Raw genomic sequence first — 23,969 nt, forward strand, 5'->3', positions numbered from 1 at the left:
CTTTCATTTCCCAATGAGGTGGATTTTTATCCTTTTGAGGTGGGGATTACTATTTGTAAAGATCTTGGGAGCTGTTGTGTGGTAGCTGATGGAAAACATGTTTCTAAGGAGATATTCAGTTGTTTGTCTTTCCTAGTTTTTCTTAGGCTCAAGAGGGTGTTTCTCTAATCAAGTATGATTATCACATTATGGGATCCTTCTCAAAGTCCAATATGAGTTTATTTGGCTTTGGTCATGGTTGTGTTGTAGACAATTTCTTGATGTTTTAAATTTTTTGGTCTACTATTTTTGGGTTTTTGTTCATTGTTGGTTATTCTTTGCTAGCTTGTGTTTGAGGGTTACACATCCCCAAAAATACTATGTGTAAAGTGTCTTAGGTCCCTTCAAAACATGTTTTTCCTTAATAAAAAATATTAGCACATCATAGAAAATGATGAATTCAAGTTACCTAAATGCTCTAACTCAAGGATTAGCAACATTAGAAAAACTAGGCCAGGTATTATAGGTAAGTTTTAGATGATAGAAAATTTAATATGGATGGAATAAAAAAATTCAATGTAAGACAATAATATCCACCAACTCTAATTCATATTTTTTGGAAACTCATCAAGTGTTGCCCTAGTTATGACATCAGATCAAAACTCAATAAAGGAAAACCATTTGATTGACACATAATATAATGGTGAGTCAATATCAATTGGTAGGTTGGGTTCAAATGAAATAATTTCAAGTTTAATTCTTCCAAGTAATAATATTTAAAGAGGAGGTGGTTCAAAGTTTTCAATAATAGTGATAGAAAAGAAGATAAAACATAGACCGAAACAAAGAGATGAGTAAAATTAAGTTTCGTTGAAGAAAAATTATTACATTGATTATGCTAAGTTCTTTATTGATGAAAACATTTTTGAAATATCTATAGCGTCTCAACCAATGCAAGGAAATTACTTCAAGGATGGTTTTGATTCATTTATGATCGATTTTGTTTCTATTTCAAATATTAATCTAGATGTAATTATTGCATTCATGGTTTTCCTTTCCTTTGATTTATAAGTGTTTCCAATATAATTTTATTATGATTTAAATAGTTTCAATTGATTTGAGGAAATTTCCAAAAACATGCTCCAAGAAATGCTATAATGCCAACATTTAGATTGAATAGCTTAAATGTGAAATTGAGGATGGAATGTGATGTTGGGTAAATAGGAACCAAAAGGACATCCCTAGATATTTGATTTTTGCATTTTTTTTGGACGTTCTTCAAGATCTTTTAATGGTGGAATGAACTATATTGGAGGGAAAGTACAATAAGACACAAGATGTGCAAGATCCCAATAATTCAAGGCATAGTGACACTTTATCTTAGTGTGTTTGCAAAAAAAAATATTCTTACAAAATAATGTATACAATGCTCTAAAAAAGAGACAAAAGGCTGGAAAAACCAAAATAATAGCCAAAGAAAAGTCATGCCACATAAAGAAAAGGATCCTAGGAGCTGAAAACATCCAAGGTATTCACCAAGATGCATAAATGTAAAAGACTAAATCAAATTTACTTGGAGCATAATTTAGAAAGAATACCCATACCATTGGAAAGTTCACAAAACTATCTTTTCAATGATATCTTGTGTGCCAAAAACGGAGTCCGGATGCTCAAGATATGCCTCCCAGAGTGCAAAAAGGAACTTTTGGCTTTGACGTCAAAAAAAGACATCAAAATAGTAAAAATAGAAGAACAAACCTCCATATCTGAAGATACCTCAGAAAGAGCTTTCGGATGCCTATTCGTTTTTGAAATTCCAACTCCATTTGCCCAAGTTATGACAAAAAAACCATCTACCTATCAAAGAAAAAAAAACCCTCCCTGATGCTGGTAGGGAGGTGGAGCCTAAGCTGAGTGGCGATGGAGCTAGTGGTTGGGCAGGGGAGTAGTGGCAGAGGTTTCTAGGTGGTGGGGCGATGGAGTTTTTCGGGTGGCGGTGGCTAAGTGACGGTTGCTCGGTGGTGGAGCCAAGCAATAGCTACTAGGTGGTGGGGCCATTGCTAATGGCCGACAATTTAGCGACTACTGGGCGACGGGGCTGGTGCAAGTGGACGTCAGTTTAAAGACTGCCAGGTGCTTGCAAACCCCAGGAGTAACCACTAGGGCTCCTGTGGTGCTCTTGGAGACTGTCGCAGTGACTGTGTCGACCTGGGCAAGTAGTTAAACTACTCAAAACATTTTTTCATTAGTTATCCTTTTTATTTTTTGTCTTGAAAAACGTGCCCAAGAAGGGCAAAAATAAAATAAAAATTTGTTAGAGCCAAAGTTGTCCAAATTGGACAAATTTTATATGAAAATGTGGGTTTTCGGGTGTTCTAAGAAAAAAGGTGAGGTCTGTTTGAGCCCAAAATTCTCAAAAACAAAAAATCTCCCCAGATGCAAATAAAAAAACTCTAAAATATCTTGAAACCCTACTCCAAAAAATCTTTTGAAAAATCAAGAACAAGCAGGAGCAGATGTAGGCTTTGATACCATGAAAAAGTTGAGAAAATACAACTTCAAAGATCCCAAGAATACCTGCAAGCAAAATACCTATTAGAAGAGAAGAATGGAGGCAAAAAGCAATAATGGCTCTAAAGAAAAAAAATATCATTCAGAGAGGGAATACAATAAAAAATATAATACAATCCTTATAAAAATATAAAAATAAAATATGCAACCCTAAAGGTGCGCAACCCTAAAGAAACCATAAAGGAATAAAGTGTATTTAATAATTAGAATAATTACCTACAATATTATTAAATGCCCAATTTTATTTTAAGCGTAGAGTACAATAGACAAATAATTAAATAAATAATTATTAGCTAATACAGATAACTCTAACAAGAACAATAACATAAAATAAGTCTATTTTAAGTATGTTTATGTTTATGCATTTTATTTATAAAATAAAATAATTATTTGTATTTCTCTTTTTTAAAATTTATTATAATTGCATTCTTTTACATATAACCAAACATCAATATTTCTATATTTGAATACCCAATTAAAATCACAATTAATATTTCTATATATAACTATATATAACTAAACACCATATAATTATATAATGTAAGAAAATAAACATTTTTGAATCTAACTCATCTAAATTAACTTAGAATACTTAAATCAACTGCATCCAAAAGTAAGTAGGTTTCAAATTGCTCTCACAATTAAAAAATCTTCCATTTTTGTACAATGATACAAATCTTTAAGTGAACTAATTTAATATTATGTATCTTTTCTATTAAAATATTAAAAAGTTTCCTTCGACTTGAAAATCTCTCCCCACCTCCCTGTGTAAACGAGTTAGATGTTGCACCTATATCGCCCACAAGAAATTGTTGGAACTAGTCAACAATAGCATAAACAGTCCTTATAGCAAAATTATTTTGGGTTTTACGTTTGTTCTTATCCAAAAAATTCAACTGTACTTGAGTGGCTTCAAATTGCAATTGTGTGCGACCAACATGGAGTTGTTAGACCAGCTTATGTACTGCTTTGATAACCAAAAAAAATCAAATGACTGGGCAATTTTCAAGGCTATTATGGATACATTATTCTTGCTTCTTTGAAAAAATATTTATTGACTAGACCAATGCGTACATCTATGGATTTGGGGTTTTTGTCATAAGAGTACCGTGGCTCTCAAAATCCACTTTCTTGTGTTGTGAAAACTATTTAATCAATACTTGGATTGCATTAATGCCAAGATTTGTTTCCCTTAATTGAAGCTCGCCTTCTCCAAATACAATGGAATCTTTTGCCTCCAAATTAACTTCAGTTGTCCTAGTAAATATACAAAGTAATCTCTAATATTGACTATTCAATTTTTTATTTTGAGTGATGTCTACATTTAAGTTCTAGCAATTTTATAATTATTTTATATCTAAGATAGTTAATTGTTTAAATTTTTTATTCATATAAATTGAAGTAAATATCAGTATTGTGTTTATAACTTTATAATAAGTAATATGTGAAAATAATAGAGAAGAAATTCAATGTAATTATTCTATCTAAATCTAATAACCTATTGGCGCTTGCATTAGAAGGAGCTGCAATGGTAACATTAATTGTTGTTTATAGAGAAAGCTTTATAGATTTGAAAGTAGTATTGGGTTGAAAAGGAAACCTAATATTGTTTTAATAGATATTAAGAGGATGTCCATTCACTTTCTAAATTCAGAAGATCATAAATCAAATCGCTATATATTAAATAATTATTAGACAAAGACACTGAATGAAACATAAATGTCATCTACCATAGAAAATAAATAAGAATAAACAAAATCTTACTTGAATTGAAAGTAAAATTGAATTGAAAATTTACCAAATTATTATATCACCTAACATGAATATTTCACCTAATAGAAAAGCTTTACCAAAGAATTAGGAAAAAAAGACTCATAAAAAACCTAATAAAATGCCTCAAGACTATGAGTTGTCTACTTTCTTAAGCACTTTGTTAGGTTTCATAAAGCTTCTCAATTGCAAGAATAAGACCACTATCAATATGAAATTCATCTACCTTAGCATATCATATCATAAAACTTGGGACATATTAGAAACAACTGCACAATGCCACTCAGCATAATAACTAAGGTAAGTTATTTCTAACAGAATAATGCCACTTGCACGAATCCCATGGTTGTTGTCATCAATTATATGCCACTTTCTCATGCATATGGGTGTGAATGGTGTGGGATATTATAGTTTTTAGATTTACATTGCAAGTAATATTCAGCACAATAACATGTCAAATTGTGTCTTTTATTTTTTTATTTTTTTTGTTTTACTGTCATTATTTAAATAAGGGCATGTCTTTTCTCACATATTACAGGTTGTAGGTTGTCTACAAGAAAATCCAAATTTCAATTAATGACTTATATGATAGAAACTTGGATATTGATTCCCTTCGCATTGAAGCCTCTTTAGAAAATAGGGTTTTCAATAAATACAAAAATAATAATACAAAGAAGGGGCAGCAACAAACTGCCAAGAACAGAAAGCTACCACCAGGCTGTAGCATGTGACAACGAGGCCTATAGAAGCCAAAATTCCGTTTACGCTCTCTACATTGTACACTTGAATTATGACTTAACGGACAGTGATATCTGTTATGTAAATTTCTTTCATGGTTTCTAATGACTAATTCAAAAATAACTGTAACATTAAATCCTCAAATACAACTACAGTGATCTGACTTTCAACAAAACAGTTATTGTAGTAAGAAACATTGGAAGCAAAGCATATAAATAAAACATGCAGTCCACGCTTTACAAATTTTCATGAGCTTCAAGGAGAGTCCCCCTAATAGTTTTCAGTACTCCTACCACCTCTCTGGCTGAGGGTCTTTCACTAGGGTACTCCTTTGAACACTCCAAGCCAACAAGTAGGAATGGAATCAGACACTGATTTACTCCATATTCTCCTATTTCCTTCATCACGCTCGTGTCAACAATCTCGTCCAATTTGTTATCAAAATGCATGTTTACCCACTTGTGGAGGTTCAATCCTCCAACAAACATATGGTCAGTTAGACTCTTTCTAGTTACTATTTCCAACAGCATAATACCATAACTGTAAATATCGCCTCTCCTGGATACCTTCCCACCAAATCCATACTCTGCATTATGAAAAAAAATGAAGAAACTTGGTTAGATCATGTACAGGAGTGATTTGGTAATAGACAGAGCATATTCAAAGGAGAAACTAGTTAGATAATTGAAAGCAAGTACCTGGTGCAATGTAGCCCATCGATCCCTTGAGAGCTAGAGTGGAAGTACTTCCTGACTCAGAGGTACTTGTATCTGACCCACAAATTATTTGGGCAATCCCAAAATCTGCTACATATGCTGTCATATAATCATCCAGAAGAATGTTGCTTGGTTTTATATCACAGTGTACAACTTGCAGAAAACAGTCCTGATGCAGATATTCTAATCCATGGATAACATCGATTGCTATGTTCAATATCTCCCTGAAGGTCAATAAGTTATCCTTGGAATACAATAGTGTGTCCAGATTCCCATTGGACATGAAATCTAAAACCAATACTTTGTGTCCAAATTCTAAACAGAAGGATATGATTTTGACCAGGTTCCTGTGCCTGACTTCTGCCAACACTTTGCATTCCTTGCTGAAGCTCTTTCTCGCTTCCTCATTTTGCAAATTTAGAAGTTTGAAAGCAGCAATTTTACCATCATCCATAATGCCTTTGTACACTGAGCCAAAGCTGCCAGTCCCTAACAAGTTTTTCTCTTTGAACCCATCAGTGGCTTTAACGATTTCTTGATAGGAAATCCCCTTGTCATCCATTAGTTTCAGGGGCAAAATGTCACTGTGAGCATCGGAGTTGACCTTGTGCCTCCTGTAAATTAGGCCCAAGATCAACAAACAAACAAACAGGAAGCCAATGGTTCCACCCACTGCTGCTAATATTTTAGTTCTGTTGGTGTGGTCTTTTGGCTGAGTATTGAGAACAGAGCATGAAGGTAACTGGATCCATTCTCCACAGAGAAACGTATTTCCCATAAATGATGCAGCTGTCAAATTTTTAAAGATGCCCACTTCTCTGATTTTTCCACTGAAGTTATTGTAAGACAAATTCAAATATTGAAGCATATTCAGCGACCTAAGAGACACAGGGATCAAACCTGAAAGATTGTTGAAAGACAGGTCCATGCTTACAAGAGTTTTTAATCCACTGAGCGAACTGGGTATTGGCCCTTGCAATTCATTGGAAAATAAATTCAGATATTCAAGTTGCTCACAACTTTCCAGAGTAGCTGGAATTGTACCTTCTAACCTGTTAACTGAAAAATCAATAGCTTGAACATGAATCATCTTTCCAATCTCCATGGGCAGAGATCCCTCCAAGAAGTTTCTGGATAAATTGAAATAAAACTGTAAATTAGCAAGACTAGCCACTTCCTGGGGTATGAGTCCACTGAGCTGATTGTTGGAGAGATCCAGCAATTGCAATTTGTAGCATTTTCCCAAACTTGCAGGTATATTCCTGGATAGATTGTTGTGGTTAAGCACAAGATGCGTTAACTGTTGAAGGCTACCAATTGTATCAGGGATCTCTCCAGAAAGCATATTATGGCTCACTGATAGCTTCCCAAGGCTTTTTATTTCACCAATCTCACTGGGTATGCTTCCTTCTAGCTTGTTGTTATCCAACAATAATCTTTGCAAATCACCCAGGCTTCTGAGAGAGGATGGGATGCGGCCTGTAAGGAGATTGAATGACAAATCAAGGTCTCTCAAGTAGGTTATGTTGGCAATAAGTGAAGGTATAATTCCTGTTATATTATTTCTATATAGTGACAACAGAGTAAGATTTTTTGGAAGCTGCTCTGGCAAGTTTCCAGTCAAAAAATTGTCATGAATCAATATGCTTTTCAGGACGGTGCAATTCTGAAGGGCAGTAAGAATGGGAATGGTGTCTCAGCTGCCGCTAACAAGTTGATTAGACGATAGGCTCAGTGCTTGAAGCTTTGAAAGCCTGCTCAACACCAATGGTACTTCTCCACTGAGATGGTTGAGCTCCAAATCAAGTTCACTCAGTTGTGTACAATTGGCAATTGTGGCTGGGATGGTGCCTTTCAGCTGATTGTCCCATAGATATAGAACTGTAAGGCGAGATAGCTTGCCCAATTCTAGTGGAATACTACCAGTCAAACTGTTGCTATAGAGGCCCAATTCGATCAAGCCCGAACAATTTGAGATTGATGAAGGAATAGGGCCAGTTAAACGGTGATTCTCAAAGAGGAGAAAAGAGGTCAAGTCAGATAGCTTTCCCAGTTCTTGTGGAATGTGACCTTCAAGTTCAAGATCTTCCATATACAATACTTCGAGATGAGAGAGATTTCCTAAGGAGGGAGGGATGTTACCAGAAAGATTGTTGGAGCCGAGTTTAAGGACGCGAAGATTTGTAAGCATACTCAATTCTGGAGGAATTGTTCCAGTCAATTGGTTAGCAGCGAGGTTCAATTCTTGTAACTCCTTGCAGGAAGTCAAATTCCTTGGAATAGAGCCCTGTAAATGATTGATTGAAAGATAGAGAGCCTTTAAACCTTAAATTCGCCCTATTTCCTGTGGAATTTGGCCTACAAAACTGTTGTTGATGAGGTCGAGTTGTGTAAGGAATGAGAGGTTGCCAATTGAATGGGAGATGGTACCTTCTAATTGCATATCTGCCAACTCAAGCAATTGCACTCTGTTTCTGGCTGAATTACAAGTAACTCCAGTCCAATTGCAGAAGTGAACAGTAGGGACCCAATTGGCTAAGGAATTTAGAGGATCCAAGGTGATAGATTTCCTGAAATCTATAAGACTTTGCTCATCAGTAATTGCAGAGGTACAGGGCAATAGAAAATGAAAGACAACAAAGCAGATTCCAAACAGGGGATGCATCTTGTCGAACAGAGTATTATTCACCGAAGATGTAAGGCCAGAGATCAAGAAGATCCGAGTGTCTTCTCTGATCTCACAGCCTCTATTTTGTTGTCTTCACCAGAACTTTAGCGCCTCCAGCAGGCCCAGTTTGGGTCAAATAAACTTTATTATTTAAATATATTCGTTTTTGTCATAGTTGCCATTTCTTACTATCGGCACTCTTGGTTGTTGGGTCATATATAAAAATATTTGTGGTTGATGAAAGCAATGGAAGGAAACGAATGGGTTCCAAACTACCCATGACTTTTCATCTGTCAATCTAATTATTAAATACCGCAGTCAATTGCTGTACTTTCTTTTCATGTTCACACAATTCCCTGTCACTTGCTCCCGACGAAAGAGATTTCTCTCATATTGTCATATATCGCTGACTTTTAACATAAATTTTGCAAGAGGAATGCAGTAAAATTATAAAATAAGTGAAGTTGATACGAAACAAAGAAAAACGTTGAAAAAACAATCCACTAGTGCTTTGGCAAGTTCCCCGTAGTTACTGATACTGTATTCGCCATTTAGTTTTCCCGGACAATAGTTCAAGACAAAAGATAACTCGTTGCTTTTCTCAAGTCAAAGTAGAGCATTAATTTTAGTTAATCTGTAACATTAACAAATGCTATATCATGATATATTATTCAAATTTTAAGGCAGCCTCATCTTTTTTAAGGTAGGATTTTTGTATTCAACTAGATTTGATAGTTAGATTAAAAAAAATCATGTCATTTCAAATTATTAATAAATTATATTCGGATATCTGTATTCTAAAAAATTATGTAAAAATAACATGTGTTTGATTATGTAAAAGATGTCTAAAGATGTCAACGGGTCTTTGATCTTCTAGTGAAGTTGAATGGCTCCAAATGAGCCCACCAGGGATCAAGTCTTGCTAAGTGCAAGGCTCCAACATCATAAGGGATGAGACCGAGATCGTGGCCCAAGCGAATTTGGCAAATGCTTTGTGAAGGCCCTCGTTGGGTGGGTAGCTCGCGGGCTTCATGCCCTTGTTGGGCTGTCGTGCTCGTAGGTATGGACCTCCATTAAAAAAAAAAAAAAAAGATGTAAAAAAGATGTCTAAAGATATGATTATAGAGACAATTATGCTTTTTTGTATATAATTCTACGTACAAAAATAACACAATATTTTGATGTGTCATCAATATTCTAAACTAACAATACAAATTGTAATAATAATAGAAGCCTAATCCTAACCCTAGGTAAACTCATATGCTAATCATAATAGTAATCTTAGCCATATCTCAACCCTAACCCTAAGTACTAACCTTTAGCATAACTGAAACCCAATCATAATCATAACCCTAGAAATTATCTCTAATTGAATAGTAACTATAAAATTAAAAGTTATCGTAATTGAATTAAATATTATATAATATTATTATACTTATGTTACTAATGTTATATCTTTTAAATTAACATTACAGTTATCCTAAAACTTGAGAAAAAGTTGAGTTTTGTATACTCATATTCCTCTTCAACAATGACTGATTTCTGAGTTCACGATTCACCAATACGGGAGCCCAAAGGGGTCTTCGATTTTTAATTTTGTGAGGGATGAACCCTTGTAGGAACCTTTTGAGGTTTACTAGAAGAAACAACTGCAAATTGATTGACCGGAAGCATAATGCATAGGCCCAGACCCAAATTAGAGTTAGGGAGGTTAACATTGTTGGCATTTGCATGAAGATTGCAGTAATGATATGTTATGTTGTCATTGATTTCAATTAAACCAATAATGATATTGTTGATATTGTTACTATAACTGGTAGAAAGAATTTATGAGGTAACCAGTGTAAAGGTGTAAACCTTATCTATTGTTGTAACCGATAAACTCAATGACAGAGGACACCCATTGGAATTTAAAAATGGTATGTATAAGAGCTATGACAATAAAGGTGCACTAATTACAACCAGGAAGCAAACTAAAGGTAACTTGTTTCATCTTAATCCTAAACTCAGCAACTGTTTAATTGCAAAGATAGATGATAGTTGGCTTTGGCATAGGAGATTTTGTCATATAAACTCTAATAACATTGTTAAAGTCAGTAATTCCAAGATAGTGAGAGGTTTGTCTTAGTTAGACAAACCGGTTAATGCTCTATGCAAAGAATTTCAGTTAGGAAAGATGGCATCCTCAACTTTCAATAAGTACAAGGGTAAAGGAAAAAAAGATTGTCTTATTGTTGTTGATGGTTGTATCACTAATGAGGAATCTGATGGTGATGCTAATGAAGACGTTGTGTTTGTAGCCATTAAATAAGAGATGTCAGACCAGAAGGTATTAGTATCCAGGATGGATAACTTTGTTGATTGGATCATTGATATTGGTTGTTCACATCACATGACCGGTGATTGGAGCAAATTTCTTTGTCTAAAGGAATTTGATGGTGGAGTTGTAAGATTTGGTAATGAATCACCCTACATGGTTAAAGGTAAGGGAACTATTTCTCTTAATGGAAAGAGTAGTGAAGACGATGTCTACTGGGTTGAAGGTCTAAAGCATAATATTTTGAGTGTGGCACAACTCAATGACAAAGGATACCCATTGGAATTTAAAAATGGTATGTGCAAGATCTATGACAATAAAGGTGAACTGATTGCAACCGGGAAGAAAATGAAAGGTAAGTTGTTTCATCTTAATCCTAAACTTAGCAACTATTTAATTGCAAAGATAGATGATAGTTGGCTTTGGCATAGGAGATTTTGTCATATAAACTTTCATAACATTGTTAAAGTGAGTAATTACAAGACAGTGAGAGGTTTGCCTTAGTTAGACAAACCAGTTAATGCTCTATGCAAAGAATGTCAGTTAGGAAAGATGGCATCTTCAACTTTCAAGAGCAGAACATTTGTTAGATTTGGTTCATACAGATCTTTGTGGACCAATAAGAACAAAAAGTATTCAAGGTGACATATATTTCATGATCTTCACTGATGATTGCTCAAGGATGATGTGGGTCACATTCTTGAAGGATAAGACTGAATCTTTTGGTAAGTTTACGACATTCAGGGCCTTAGCTAAGAAAGAGAGTTGTAAGAAGATAAAGTGTCTGAGGACAGATCAGGGTGGTGAATTTACTTTTGTGGAATTCAATAGGTATTGTGAAGGAAATGGTATCAAGCGACAGCTTTCTGCACCAAGGACAACACAACAAAATGGTATTGCAGAGAGAAACAACCGGTTAGTTGTTGAAGCTGCTAGGATGATGTTGATACAAGGAGGTGTAGCAAAACCTTTCTGGAGAGAAGCTGTCAGCACAACTGTCTACACTATGAACCAGATTCTAGTAAAGAGAGGCAAGGATAAGACTCCTTATGAATAATGGTATGGTAGATCACCTAATGTTAGTTATTTCAGAATATTTGGAAGAAAATATTTTATTAAGAGAGGTGATTATATTAGCAAATTTGAGGCTAAAAGTGATGAAGGTATATTTCTTGACTATTCCACCAAGAGTAAGGCCTACAAGTGTTTTAATAGCTGGACACAAAGAATTGTTGAGAGTGTTGATGTTCGAGCAGATGAATTTCCTGAAGTCTTAGAGAAAACAAGTTCAGAGAAAAAGGATGAAGATCCTTGCATTTTGTTTTTGGAATAAAAACTGTGAAATCTGAAACTGGCAAAGCAAATATTAATGTATTAGTCCAACCGGAATAGATAATTTCAGAAGAAGATGATGATAATGAAGAAGCTAAACTTGAAGATAATGATCATGTTATTCCAAGATATGTGAGACTAAATCACAATCCTAAACAAATTATTGGGGATAAGGATGTTGGAGTACTAACCAGAAGAAGAATTAGAGAAAATTCTTGCACGATCTCCACTATTGAACCAAGAACTGCTAAGGAATCATTGGGTGATGATCATTTGGTTAAAGCTATGGAGGAGGAATTAGATCAAATTGAGAAGAACAACACATGGATCCTGGTACCCTAACCGGTAAATAAAAATGTGATAGGAACTAAGTGGGTTTTTAGGAACAAATTGAATGAAGATAGTGTTGTGGTTCGCAATAAAGCTAGGTTGGTTTGCAAAGGTTATGCATAAGAGGAAGGAGAAGACTATGGTGAGACTTTTACACCAGTGGCAAGATTGGAAGGTGTAAGAACTTTACATGCATTTGCAACACACAATAAATTCAAGGTATACTAAATGGATTTTAAGTCTGCGCTTTTGAATGGCATACTTGAAGAAGAAGTATACATTGAGCAACCAAATGGTTATGCTCTGACTAATAAGAAAGACATGGTAGGCAAATTGCATAAAGCTTTATATGGAATAAAGAAGGAAACTAGAGCTTGGTATGAAAGGCTTCATACACATCTGATGAAGATAGGCTTTCTAAGAACCAGTGATGATAGTAACATATATCTCAAATTTGAAGGGGATAAAATACTAATCAGCGAAGTATTTGTTGATGATATCATATTTGGAGGTAATGATGACATGAGCAACAATTTTATAGATGAAATGAAAAATGATTTTGAAATGTCTTTAGTGGGGGAAATAAAAAATTTCATAGGCCTGCAAATACAAAAAATGAAGAATGATATTTTCATCACATGGTCTAAATATGTGAAAGAGGTCTTGAAGACATTTGGCATGAGTGACTGTAAACCAGTTGGCACACCTATGGTTACGGATTGTAAGTTGTCTAAGGAAGATGAGTCTAAATTTGTTGATGAGAAGGTATACAAGTCAATGATTGGAAAATCGCACTATGTTGTTCACAATAGACCGAACATAGCTCATGCATTTGGCTTCGTTGCTAAATTTTAGAAAAATCCTAAGGAAACACATCTGATAGCAACCAAAAGAATTTTTAGATACTTGAAAGGTACTATTGATTATAGGTTATGGTATCCATATGGAGGAAATTTTGACTTGAAGGTGTACATAGATGCAAATCGGGTAGGAAATATTGATGATCGGAAAAGCACAACCGGTGGAGTTTTTTTCTTGGAGGAAGGCTTATTTCATGGAGTAGTAAGAAGCAGAGTTGTACTTCACAATCTACTACTAGAGCTGAGTATGTTTCAGCTTACATGAATTGCATAGAGATTGTATGGATGAGGCACATTTTGGAAGGTTTTAAGATGAAGATTTTAGAACCTATAAATATTTTATGTGATAACATAAGTGCCATAAATATTTCCAAGAACCCTGTTTTGCATGCACGAACCAAACATATTGAATTGAAGTATCAATTCTTGAGGGAAAAAGTTCAGTGTAAAGATGTTATCTTGGAGCATGTTTCTACCAAGGAGCAGTTTGCAGATATTTTTAGTAAACCTTTGCCTAAGACTACTTTTGAATATCTTAGAAGTTAGTTAGGGGATGTCCCTCTTCATGAAGTCAGTTAAGTATGATGTAGATTACATCAGTCCTAGAGATACTTGTAGAATTTTACAAGAGGATTGGTGTAGAAGTGGATGTATTCCACAAGGGGGAGCATCAAGTTGTAGATCATTGATGATGCACAGTGAAATTTGGCATTACATGTTTTACTTTCAATTTGGTATTGTTGTCAAAGGGGGAGAAGGATTATGTGATTATGGAAAGGAGAACCAGTGACAAGCTGAAGAGATAGTGAGCATGGTGACTACTTGTTAATGTAAACCAGGATTTCAATTCACAATCACACAATAATCGATGGTTTTGATATTTGTATTACCATCAATGCCAAAGGGGGAGATTGTTGGCATTTGCATGAAGATTGCATTAATGATATGTTATGTTGTCATTGATGGCAATTAAACTAGTAATGATATTGTTGATATTGTTGTAATATTGTTATTGTAACCGGTAGAAGAATTTGTGAGGTAACCAATGTAAAGGTGTAAACCTTATCTATTGTTGTAACCGGTAAACCCTACTTGTTGTTTTTGATAAACCCTAACCGACTAAGTTTGGTGAATTGGTTATATTGGTTTATGATCTGATGATGAGCGGTAATGATGATGACACACATGATTATTGTATGAAGAAAATTCCAAGAGATTTTGGCAAGTTGTTATAATGGTTTTTGTCTAGCAAATGAGCAAATCTATTGCATCCAATGCAAAGCGCATGATGAGTTACTAAGTTCAATAAAGTGGTGATCAAGGAGCGATCAAGGTTTTCTTGATTGATGTGCAGAGATTGCTATGTAATCCAGCGGTCATACCTAAACCGAATTTATTTGTAATATCAATGAGAGTTAGGTTTTTGTATTGATACCGACCTAATTGATTTGTATTTAAGGTCAATGAAGTTGTTCATTTTTGAGAGAGTTGGAAAAGAGATAGACACAGTTCATTTGAGTGTGTGGTTGCCAAACCGGATGATGTATCCACAGTTTCAGTAAAGGCAGATAGGAGCATGAAATGGATCTGATAAAGCAAGTATATTTATGTTTAGATAGATCAAGGAAACTCCCATTATTTTCTAACAATTACAGCATAATTGAAATCTACTAACTAGGTAAGCTCTAGCAAGCTTGGTGCTTTTCAAATCCTATAACAAGTTAGTTCATTACATTATACTTTCAAATCCTCTACCAAGGTTACTCCTTGTAGGGTATTTCTTCTAACAAGGCATTTGTAGTCAATCCTTTAACCAGCTGATTCCTAACAGGATCAGTTCTTAACAGGAATTTTTGTAAAACTTTAACAGGTGAGGCTCCTAATAGGGAGAACTTTTGAAGAGCTCATATATTATCTGTGAGTCTCATCTCACTGTGGTTTTTACCTATTTGGGTTTCCACATCAAAAATATTTGTGTCAAGTGGTGAATGTTAATGTGACTATGTTTTCATGGTTGATTTACTTAACTACTTAACTATTTTTGATAAGTCATGATAACCAGAAGTATTGAGATACAAAGAAGTTGTTTACTGTTAAATTGTTGTAACAACCAATCAGTTTATCTTATGAGTTTTTATCTTGATAGAGTTATTATTCAAAGTTTACTTTGAGAGATTGATTGGCAATGTTTATTATCAGTTTTCCTATCAGCTGATTCACCTGCCCCCCTCACATTAGTTGACCGAATACTTATTCTTTCATCATACCATCAAACATTAGGGTCAACAAAATGGGTTAAACTCAAATGGAACTTATAGAGATGCTAAATAAGCTCTTAATGTCAGGGAAGGTAGTCCTTAGACTTAGCAACATTGATAGACTAGGAGATAGAAGTAAAAATTCAAAAGGGAAAATTCATCCTTACTCTATGCTGAAGTTGATTAAGCATCGAGAACAATTGAGACTGAAACCTTTTGAAGCATCTGTCGAGAGTGAAGGATTTCATCAAGAGAATAACCACATCCTTCCAAACACAAAACAAGTCATCTATTTTGAAACTACTTTGGTGGCAGGCCACCTTCTCACATAAGCCTAGAAACCTTTTAAAATCATCCTTATGGTTCCCTTAAGGCTTCATTTAGAAATTATTTCCCTCTATGGGAAGCCCTATCACCACAACAATAGTCTTTGGCAACACAATAAATTTCACCTTCCTCACTTGAACATCACTGTTTTTCCATGACTGAGAAAATTTATTAGAAATCCCATGGTCAAAGCCCTTCAGACACTCCACATAATTTGATAATTACCTTCAATAACTTTCTCCCAAAGGGAAACATTTTCTTTAGACTTATCACTAGAATCTAGCTTTGTTTTAATTAAGTCTCCTCCTATCTTGGATGCACAAAACCCAAAGCTAGAAGCCAAGGTAGTTTCACACAAACCGTAATGGAAAAATAGCATCCATCCACCTTGAAAAATGAAATAAGTACATCATGGAGAGAAAACCGAATAAAATGATAATTTTCAAATATTTTGGCTCCATACATCTAGTTGTCCCCATCTAGAATTACATGCATTTTATTAGGGAAATCGTACCAATCCATCTAGACTTTAATGTCGTCAGAGAAGGGGCCCAGGTTAGCAATCCTATTAATGGCCTTGTTACCTTCCTTAAAAACGTGTTGAAACATGGTGTGTTCAATTATAGAGTTAACAAGCAAAAAATTAGAAAGGATGTTCTCCCCCTGCCACCCAGATATGGCTATGCCTTGCAACATCAAGATTGAATTCTTTGAGCCCCCTTCAATAATTAGCCTCCTTCCTTTATCCTCGGCAATAGAAATGCTAATAATTGCCACCGTCATTTCAGCCATGTTGGAAGTTTGGGTACCCAGATTTGCCACATAGGCCACTACTACTTTTCTATCTAAATCTCTTACTACACCACCCTCCCCACTCGACCTAGGTTCCCCTTAGAGGGCCCATCAAAATTTAGCTTTAAACACCCTGGGTTGGGGGGGAACCCATAAGTCACTTCCATTTTGTCTAATGTTTGTGGTTTAAATATTTATATGGTGTAGCTAGAATATGGCTTCTAAATCTTCCTAATAATCATTATCTAGATGGGAAGATCTTGTTGTAAGTTGTGATCTGATAGTTGCATAATCTAACTATTTTCTATCCCATTATCATTTTAGTTATTGAGTCAAGACGATACCTAGACTCTAATTCAAACTTAAGGAGTTTGGTTCTTCCTAAAACTAAAACGAAAAAAAATGTAATTTAATAATATTTATAATTTTTAAAATATATAAATAATTTTCAAAATAGAAAGTAAAATTTCATAAATTTTTACTTAATGAAGGATATTTGATTTACAAAATTTATACTGATTATTGCAAGTTGTTTTAGATTCAACTAGTGTGAAATTTATTTTTATCAAGCATCCGGGATCACACCATTTGATCCATCTTCAAAATGAAATAAAAGTTGTAAGAAAAGTTGTACGCCAAAATTTGACGGACAAAGAAAAGTCACTTTAAAGACCTTATTTATAGAGAGAAAATATTTATTTTCTCAGTAGGTGAAATCCATTTACCTGTTCGATGGAAACAATGATGAATTATGTGCAAGAGGTACAGGATGAGTCGTGTAATAGAAAATAGTGAAGATCTGACTATCATATTTTATGGCTTCACCAGAACTTCAACGACCTCTCAGGATGAGTTACGGTCAATTGGACTTTATTATTTAAATGTATATTCATTTTCAGTAATTGCCATTTTATATTGTCGGCACTCTTGTTAGTTGGCATGTTGACAATGCTTCCAATATATCACAATATAAATACTAGTGGTGAATGAAAATGATGGAAGTAAACAAATGGGTTTGAAAACTAAACTCTTATCCTTATCCATCATCTCTAAGCCCAATTATTAAATACAACAGTCAACAGTTTTGTTTCAGTTGTTTACTAGCATTATGCTTTCCTGTTTCAGTTGTTTACTTTCATTGGTTCGCTATGAAGACATTTCTCTCATACCAGTCATACTAATTGGTTGAATTTAACATAGTTTTGCAAGTAGAAAAACAATAAAATAATAAAATAAGGCAAATTGATAGAATCCAAAGAAAAAGTGGAAAAGGCAATAAACCATCATTTGAGTTCTATTGAAAAAGAGTTCAGACACAAAGGATGAATCATTTAATTTGACAAGTCTATTGAAAAAGAGTTAAGACACAAAGGATGAATCATTGCCTTTTCAATAGTCAAACTAGAGTATTGATTTTAGTTCGTATATAACATTAACAAATGCATATCATGATATATTCCTATTATCTTAAGATGGGCTAATCATTTTAAAAAAAAAAAAAATCAGTTCATAAAGGAATTGTACACGGAATGAGAAAACTAGTATAGCAAAATAATAATCAATCTTAAAGGTAAAGATACAGTAGTATAATTATTAATTTTCAAAGACAAATAAACAACAATAATATCTTTGGTAAGTTTTGATCAATAAGTCATTCAGTGTTATAATAAACTACATGACATTCTATTAAATGCTAATATATAACTTTTTAGGAGAAGTATAATAATAAATAATTTATTTTGTTGAATATGTGTGTATATTATCATTTATAAAATAATGTTACACATATTCACAACATAAACAAGGTTGAATTGTTTCACACCTTTAGAGCCTAAATAGGATAATAGTCCAGAACACGAAAGCATTAAGGAAAGTTACTATGCATGGAAAGGGCTAGAATAGAGGGAGAAGGAAGAGAATCTCACTCATCTAATTTTTTCCAGACATTGATAGGGTCCAAAGTGTCCAATGGAGGCTCCTAAAGATCCTTATCCTTTTTTTTATTATTATATCATGAGTCTCTTTGGTTTTCATAAGATTATGAAAAATAGAAAGAGCTGGTTGAGAGAATTTGTTGTAGTCAACCCATCTAGTAGTGCCTACCATAGGCCACCCAAAAGTTCTTACACCAAGTGTTAGAGGGACAAAGAATTGAAAAGTAGGATATGACCAATCTCATTGAATATGATAATTTTCCATAGTACTTGTAGAATCCTATGAGAAAATTCTCTTGATTGTCATGGGAAGAAGATACACCCACAATGGTGTCCTTAAAAAGGGGAGAATCCTTGAAAGAAGAAGGAAAAATGAGGAACTTTAGAAATGGCATAAGGGACATTACCTCAATGATCTAATAGCACTCGAAAGTAAGCCACCTCAAATGCAACCATATTGGCTTGCACTTGGATCTATAATATAATATTAAAAAAAATCATAGTATCAACAAATAGCGAAAATGGAGAATTTAAAGAACAATTAAAAAAGTGAAATTTCTATCTTTCCATATGTTAAATTAAATATTTTTCTTGAAAGAACTTCAAATTTGAGTGAATTTTTTGATAATATAAGGCTACTCTGATAGAAGAAATATATGCAAAGAAAAAGATTCTCTCCCTAAGGGCTTAAATTCTGAGATAAAACTACTAAAGGTGTATCAATGACTCTTGGTTTCCATAAAAGACACATTGATGCTAAGAGAATAAAAAATGTGATAGGGTAGGCCTTAGAAAAGAAAGTATTAAGAAAAAATAAGCAATTTTATTTCTAAAACTATTGATTAGATTGTTCAAAATCTAAATTTCAAAACAAAAAACTAGTCAATACAAATGCAGTCATTGATTGAGGGAGGGCATCATCAAAAAATGAAGAGAAATCTACTAGTCATGTTGTCAAGAATTATAATTCTATAACCATATAAAAAGTTTCACATAATAATTAGAAAGATGAAACTTAGCCTTAACTATATTATAAGAAAGGAGACTTTCATGATGTGGCAAGTCCTTCGCTTGTTAGAAGCCTCCTTTGCTAATCATAGTTATTTAAATGTTGGGCAAAATTTGCATCTAGAGCATGGTAAGAAAAAAATATTACATTTCTCATCACTAGCTTTCTTAAATCATAATTGCAGCTTCCTCATTCATTAACAAAGGTAGAGGTTCCTTCTAAATATTTTTTTCATGCCACCTTCACTCTCACCCTTTGAGAAAAATTTTATGTGAACATCTAGCATCTCCCTTGCTTGATTTTACCCCCCTTCTCATTGTTTCACAGCTTTAAACATAGTTCATTTCAGAAGCAAGCCTCCTTTAAGGTGTTTTGAATTTTCTATTTGACATTGTTCTTTTATGTCATTGAAGTTTACAATATTCAACTTCTTCTATTTTCTTATGATAAATTGGACACCAAAATTTTGTGGTATATGTATAGTTTTATCATGCTAAAAATAATTGATAGATATAATGCAATATCCTCAAAAAGGAATATTCAACACATGAATAGAGGTCAATCGAGCAGAGTTATTTATTTTCTAGGGAATTATGCTTAGTTTATCACCTCTCCTAAAATATCAATTTAGCAGCATTATGCGAATTTATTTTAATTTTTGAATCAATTTAGAGGAATACATTGCGAATTTTATTAAAATATTTAATGACAAATATCCACGCCTCCCTTTTAATTTCCTATATTAATTTGATTCTTATTTTTAATGTTCATTGAGAACACTATACGATATTTTTCTAATATTTATGATCAACTTATTTCTTCCCATAATTCCTATTCTCTATTATGAAGAATTTGTGTCTCTTATTGAGAAAAGAAAATTTAGATCATTAAGCTTATATCCTCAAATTTGATTGAATGAAACATTTGATAACCACATGCACTCACAATTACAAGCTTACCTATGTATATCCAACCTACTATGAAAGTAACTAACCCTATAAGTCAATTTAAAAAGAGACAATTCTAGTCATGAACATATAAGAATAGTTACTAATTAATGATTTCATTGTTCAATGGTAGATGACATTAATGTTGCCAATATTATTCAAATATAATTGTTTAATTTTGAGATTTCATCTCAAATGAAAGGTGAATAATTTTTTTTTAAAGATCTATTTTAGAATACTAGGATTCTATATTGACTCCATGGTACTTTCAAATTTATAAAACATTTCATTTGTTGAAATTTATGTAACCATTTCACCTTCTTTAAATGCAAGTTCTTTGTAGTTATTAAGTTTAAATAAAATAACTATATACCATTTATTTTAACTTCTTGTCTCTAGATTGTAGACTTGGTACAACAAAGAAAACCTTTTTGGGGTATGGAAGGATGTGACACTCATTCTTATGAAGTAATTCACATTGGATGGTAGATTCAAAAGATTCCATAGTAAACTCTTCCTCATGTTTAATCGTCTAAGGTATGTTATGCAAATGAATTTCTCAAGGACCTTAATGAAAAATTTCCTCAGAGGGACAAGAGAAGACCTATGATTGAACTAAAGGAAAATCATGAGATTTTGAAAAGGAAGGTTGATGAAAGGATTGCTTCGAGTCAGAAAATGATAATGAAGAATATGGCCTCTCTACATGTCATACACGAGGAGATAGAATGAACAAAGTCGAAGAGGAAGAGACACCTAGAGTCTCCTTTTGTAGAGACAGACCTCTTGGCTTTTATTCTCAAGGCTACTCTAGATTTGATCACTCAAGCCTCTGGGAAATATTATAACAAAAAAAGATCTTTTTCTGATAAAGTTAAAGTTATGTGCAATGAATGGAAGTAGGATAATGCCGCCACTCAGTAGACCATTCCTTCATGTATTTGGTGGGTTGGCGGTTGGATGTTGTTTATTTTTTGGATATGGGGTTAGTGGTTCTATTCTAGTAGTCTGTTGGGTTTTAGTGTGTTTTGGTCTTTTATATTTTTTGGCTGGGTATGCATTCGTCATGTGCCCCAAGTAGTTGTTCTTTGGGAAATATGTAAAAATTCAGCAGGTATCCATCTTTAATTAATTAGAACATGCTTAAAAATTTTCATTAACAAATAAATACCATCAAATATGCTTTGAAGGTGGTGAAAAGACATTGTCCAAAATCTCATGGCAAGTAGACATAAATCTAGTAAGCAAGTTTCTAATACTTTGTGATTGAACAATTTGAGGTTAGCTTCATATTATAAAAACTTTACAAATGATTTGCATTGTCTCAAGTAAGCAACCAACTCTAGGAATGAAAAATAGTTATTTATTGATAATTCAATTGTTGAATGACAGATGATATTTAGTTTTTTTACTAGGATAAGTAGATTTTAGATAGAGCCCAAACCTTGTTACAAAGTAAGTTGGCTGCCAAAAAAGTAACGAGCAAAACCAAAAAAAATAATAATTAAACAACAAAGAGTATATAGAAAGAAAAGCTACCTTGAGATATTAAACAACAAAGTGGTCCATAATTGAAAAATTAGATTTGATGCCCAATTTCGACTCCAATATAACAATCTATGAATTAGGAACTACAAGAGACCCACATTTGTTCTTACTACATACAATAATATTTATGTTGATTGAATGGTTCTATTAATAATTATGTAAATACAAGACTTCATCTCACAAGTCAATAAACATTTTTCAAAAACCTATTATAAAACGCTAGGCTTCTTTGTCAATGCATTGCCACTTTCAAATCTATAAAGTATTCTATATAAATTATAATTGATGTAACAAGCCACAAATAAGGGAAAGAAATTCTGTCGTTGCAGAATCGAAAATGGATGCTCACCACAACTAGACAAAATCCCAGCGCACATTTAATCAAAGTGTTGATTAAACAGTCAACGATTAAGAAGCATCGCAAACTGGCGAATAATCTAAACAGAAGATTCATACTTTATTGAAGGAAATCGCAGTTTGTTTAATGTAATGTATTTCAAAGTCGGAACAGGACTCTTTCAACCCCTATCATTGCCTTGAACAGCAGAAGGAAACGCTATTCCTTGCACAGCAACTATTTTGGCAGCATGCTTTGTACTCCGGAGGCGGAGGAACGAAAGGAGGCGGCGGCGGCGGAGGCGGAGGAGGAGGAGACTTACGACTAGGACGTTTTCCTGCACAGTTAATGAAATCCCAATTCAGTCCATATTGCAAAACTAGGGCTGGGCTTAACCAATGATATGATTTAATATAATTCTTTTGAATTATTAAAAATAATGTTCAAAGCAGATTGCTTGAAATTGTTAAACTTCTGGTAAACAAATGGGTATAACTTATTTTTCAATCTAAAATTGTCTAAACTGCGCAATATCATGTCTTCACGCATATAGTTTATTCATAACAATGAATACCTTATGGGTAAGTACGTTGTTATTTTTTGGACTAATCTGAAACCATCTTAGTTTTTATCTAGAATCTCATGAAACATTTAAACCCTAAAACGATAACCAAGTACAGGTCCAATAGAAAATTAGAAACTTTACCTGGAGGTGGAGGCGACTGCTTAGTTAGTTTGACAGATCCATAGCCTTTTGAAGCTGCAGTCAAAACAAATTATTCATATTTAAGCACATAAATTCTTAAGATTTAATCAGCCCTATTTATGATGAACATATGATGTTTAGATGGAGAAGAGAGTGCTTACGTTGGTCTTCTGAGAGATATCGGCCTTCACCCAGAGCAGAGAAGAAGAGCACCAGTATAAATGCAAATAAAAACACAAATAAATGCATTTTGAGAGCCATGGTTTTCTTATTACAGGCCTTAATCAAAAACCATAGGTTGCAATTTACAGCTAATCTATGGATTCCAATTATAAAGGGGACTGGTTGGCCCCTTGCACTAAATTTTGTATACGTTGGAGATGATGCATGCATTGGCTTGGTCAATAAATATTTAATTAAAGAATCTTTCAAAGAAAGAGAGAAGGAAAGTGCCCTGTGAGTTGTTTATTTCTGATTATTAAAGTGGTAGGTAGGCATGTATAAGCACCAAGTTGATCGCACCATTGCAATTTGAAGCTACCAACTATAGTTGACATTTTTTTGGATAAGCACGGGTGTAAAACACAACAGCATTGCCTTATGACGACAGAATTTCTTTTGTGTGCATCATCTAACCTTAGACATGGACGTGCTTTAATATCATTAAGATATCAAGAGATTTTCTAGTAGTAGGAAGTTTTGTTTTTTTTTTTTCAAAGAGAAGGAAAATTAGATATTGTTAAATTAGTTTACGTAAAGATTTTCACATAAACATACGAAGATTTTTTAATCGTGAGAGAATTTTATAAAGTATTGTCTTTTAGATGAAT

At 33.7% G+C, this 23,969-nt stretch overlaps 3 protein-coding genes across 3 annotated transcripts; all 3 read right to left on the minus strand.

Moving 5' to 3' along the window:
- Positions 1-5,039: 5,039 nt before the first annotated feature.
- LOC131047152 (receptor kinase-like protein Xa21) lies at positions 5,040-7,123 on the minus strand. Its single transcript, XM_057981009.2, has 2 exons — positions 5,757-7,123; positions 5,040-5,644 (listed from the first exon to the last, which is right to left on the minus strand). The coding sequence occupies exons 1-2, from the start codon at positions 7,117-7,119 to the stop codon at positions 5,295-5,297; spliced, it is 1,713 nt and encodes a 570-aa protein (XP_057836992.2). The 5' UTR covers positions 7,120-7,123; the 3' UTR covers positions 5,040-5,294.
- Positions 7,124-7,470: 347 nt separating this feature from the next.
- Positions 7,471-8,439, minus strand: LOC131860085 (LRR receptor-like serine/threonine-protein kinase GSO1). The gene is made up of 2 exons (XM_059214451.1): positions 8,205-8,439; positions 7,471-8,099 (listed from the first exon to the last, which is right to left on the minus strand). The coding sequence occupies exons 1-2, from the start codon at positions 8,437-8,439 to the stop codon at positions 7,471-7,473; spliced, it is 864 nt and encodes a 287-aa protein (XP_059070434.1).
- Positions 8,440-22,425: 13,986 nt separating this feature from the next.
- On the minus strand, positions 22,426-23,419 carry LOC131047151 (uncharacterized). The gene is made up of 3 exons (XM_057981008.2): positions 23,301-23,419; positions 23,140-23,193; positions 22,426-22,770 (listed from the first exon to the last, which is right to left on the minus strand). The coding sequence occupies exons 1-3, from the start codon at positions 23,398-23,400 to the stop codon at positions 22,625-22,627; spliced, it is 300 nt and encodes a 99-aa protein (XP_057836991.1). The 5' UTR covers positions 23,401-23,419; the 3' UTR covers positions 22,426-22,624.
- Between the last annotated feature and the right edge of the window lie 550 nt (positions 23,420-23,969).

The sequence above is a fragment of the Cryptomeria japonica genome, chromosome 11, assembly GCF_030272615.1.
Source record: "Cryptomeria japonica chromosome 11, Sugi_1.0, whole genome shotgun sequence".
Classification (NCBI taxonomy): Eukaryota; Viridiplantae; Streptophyta; class Pinopsida; order Cupressales; family Cupressaceae; genus Cryptomeria; species Cryptomeria japonica.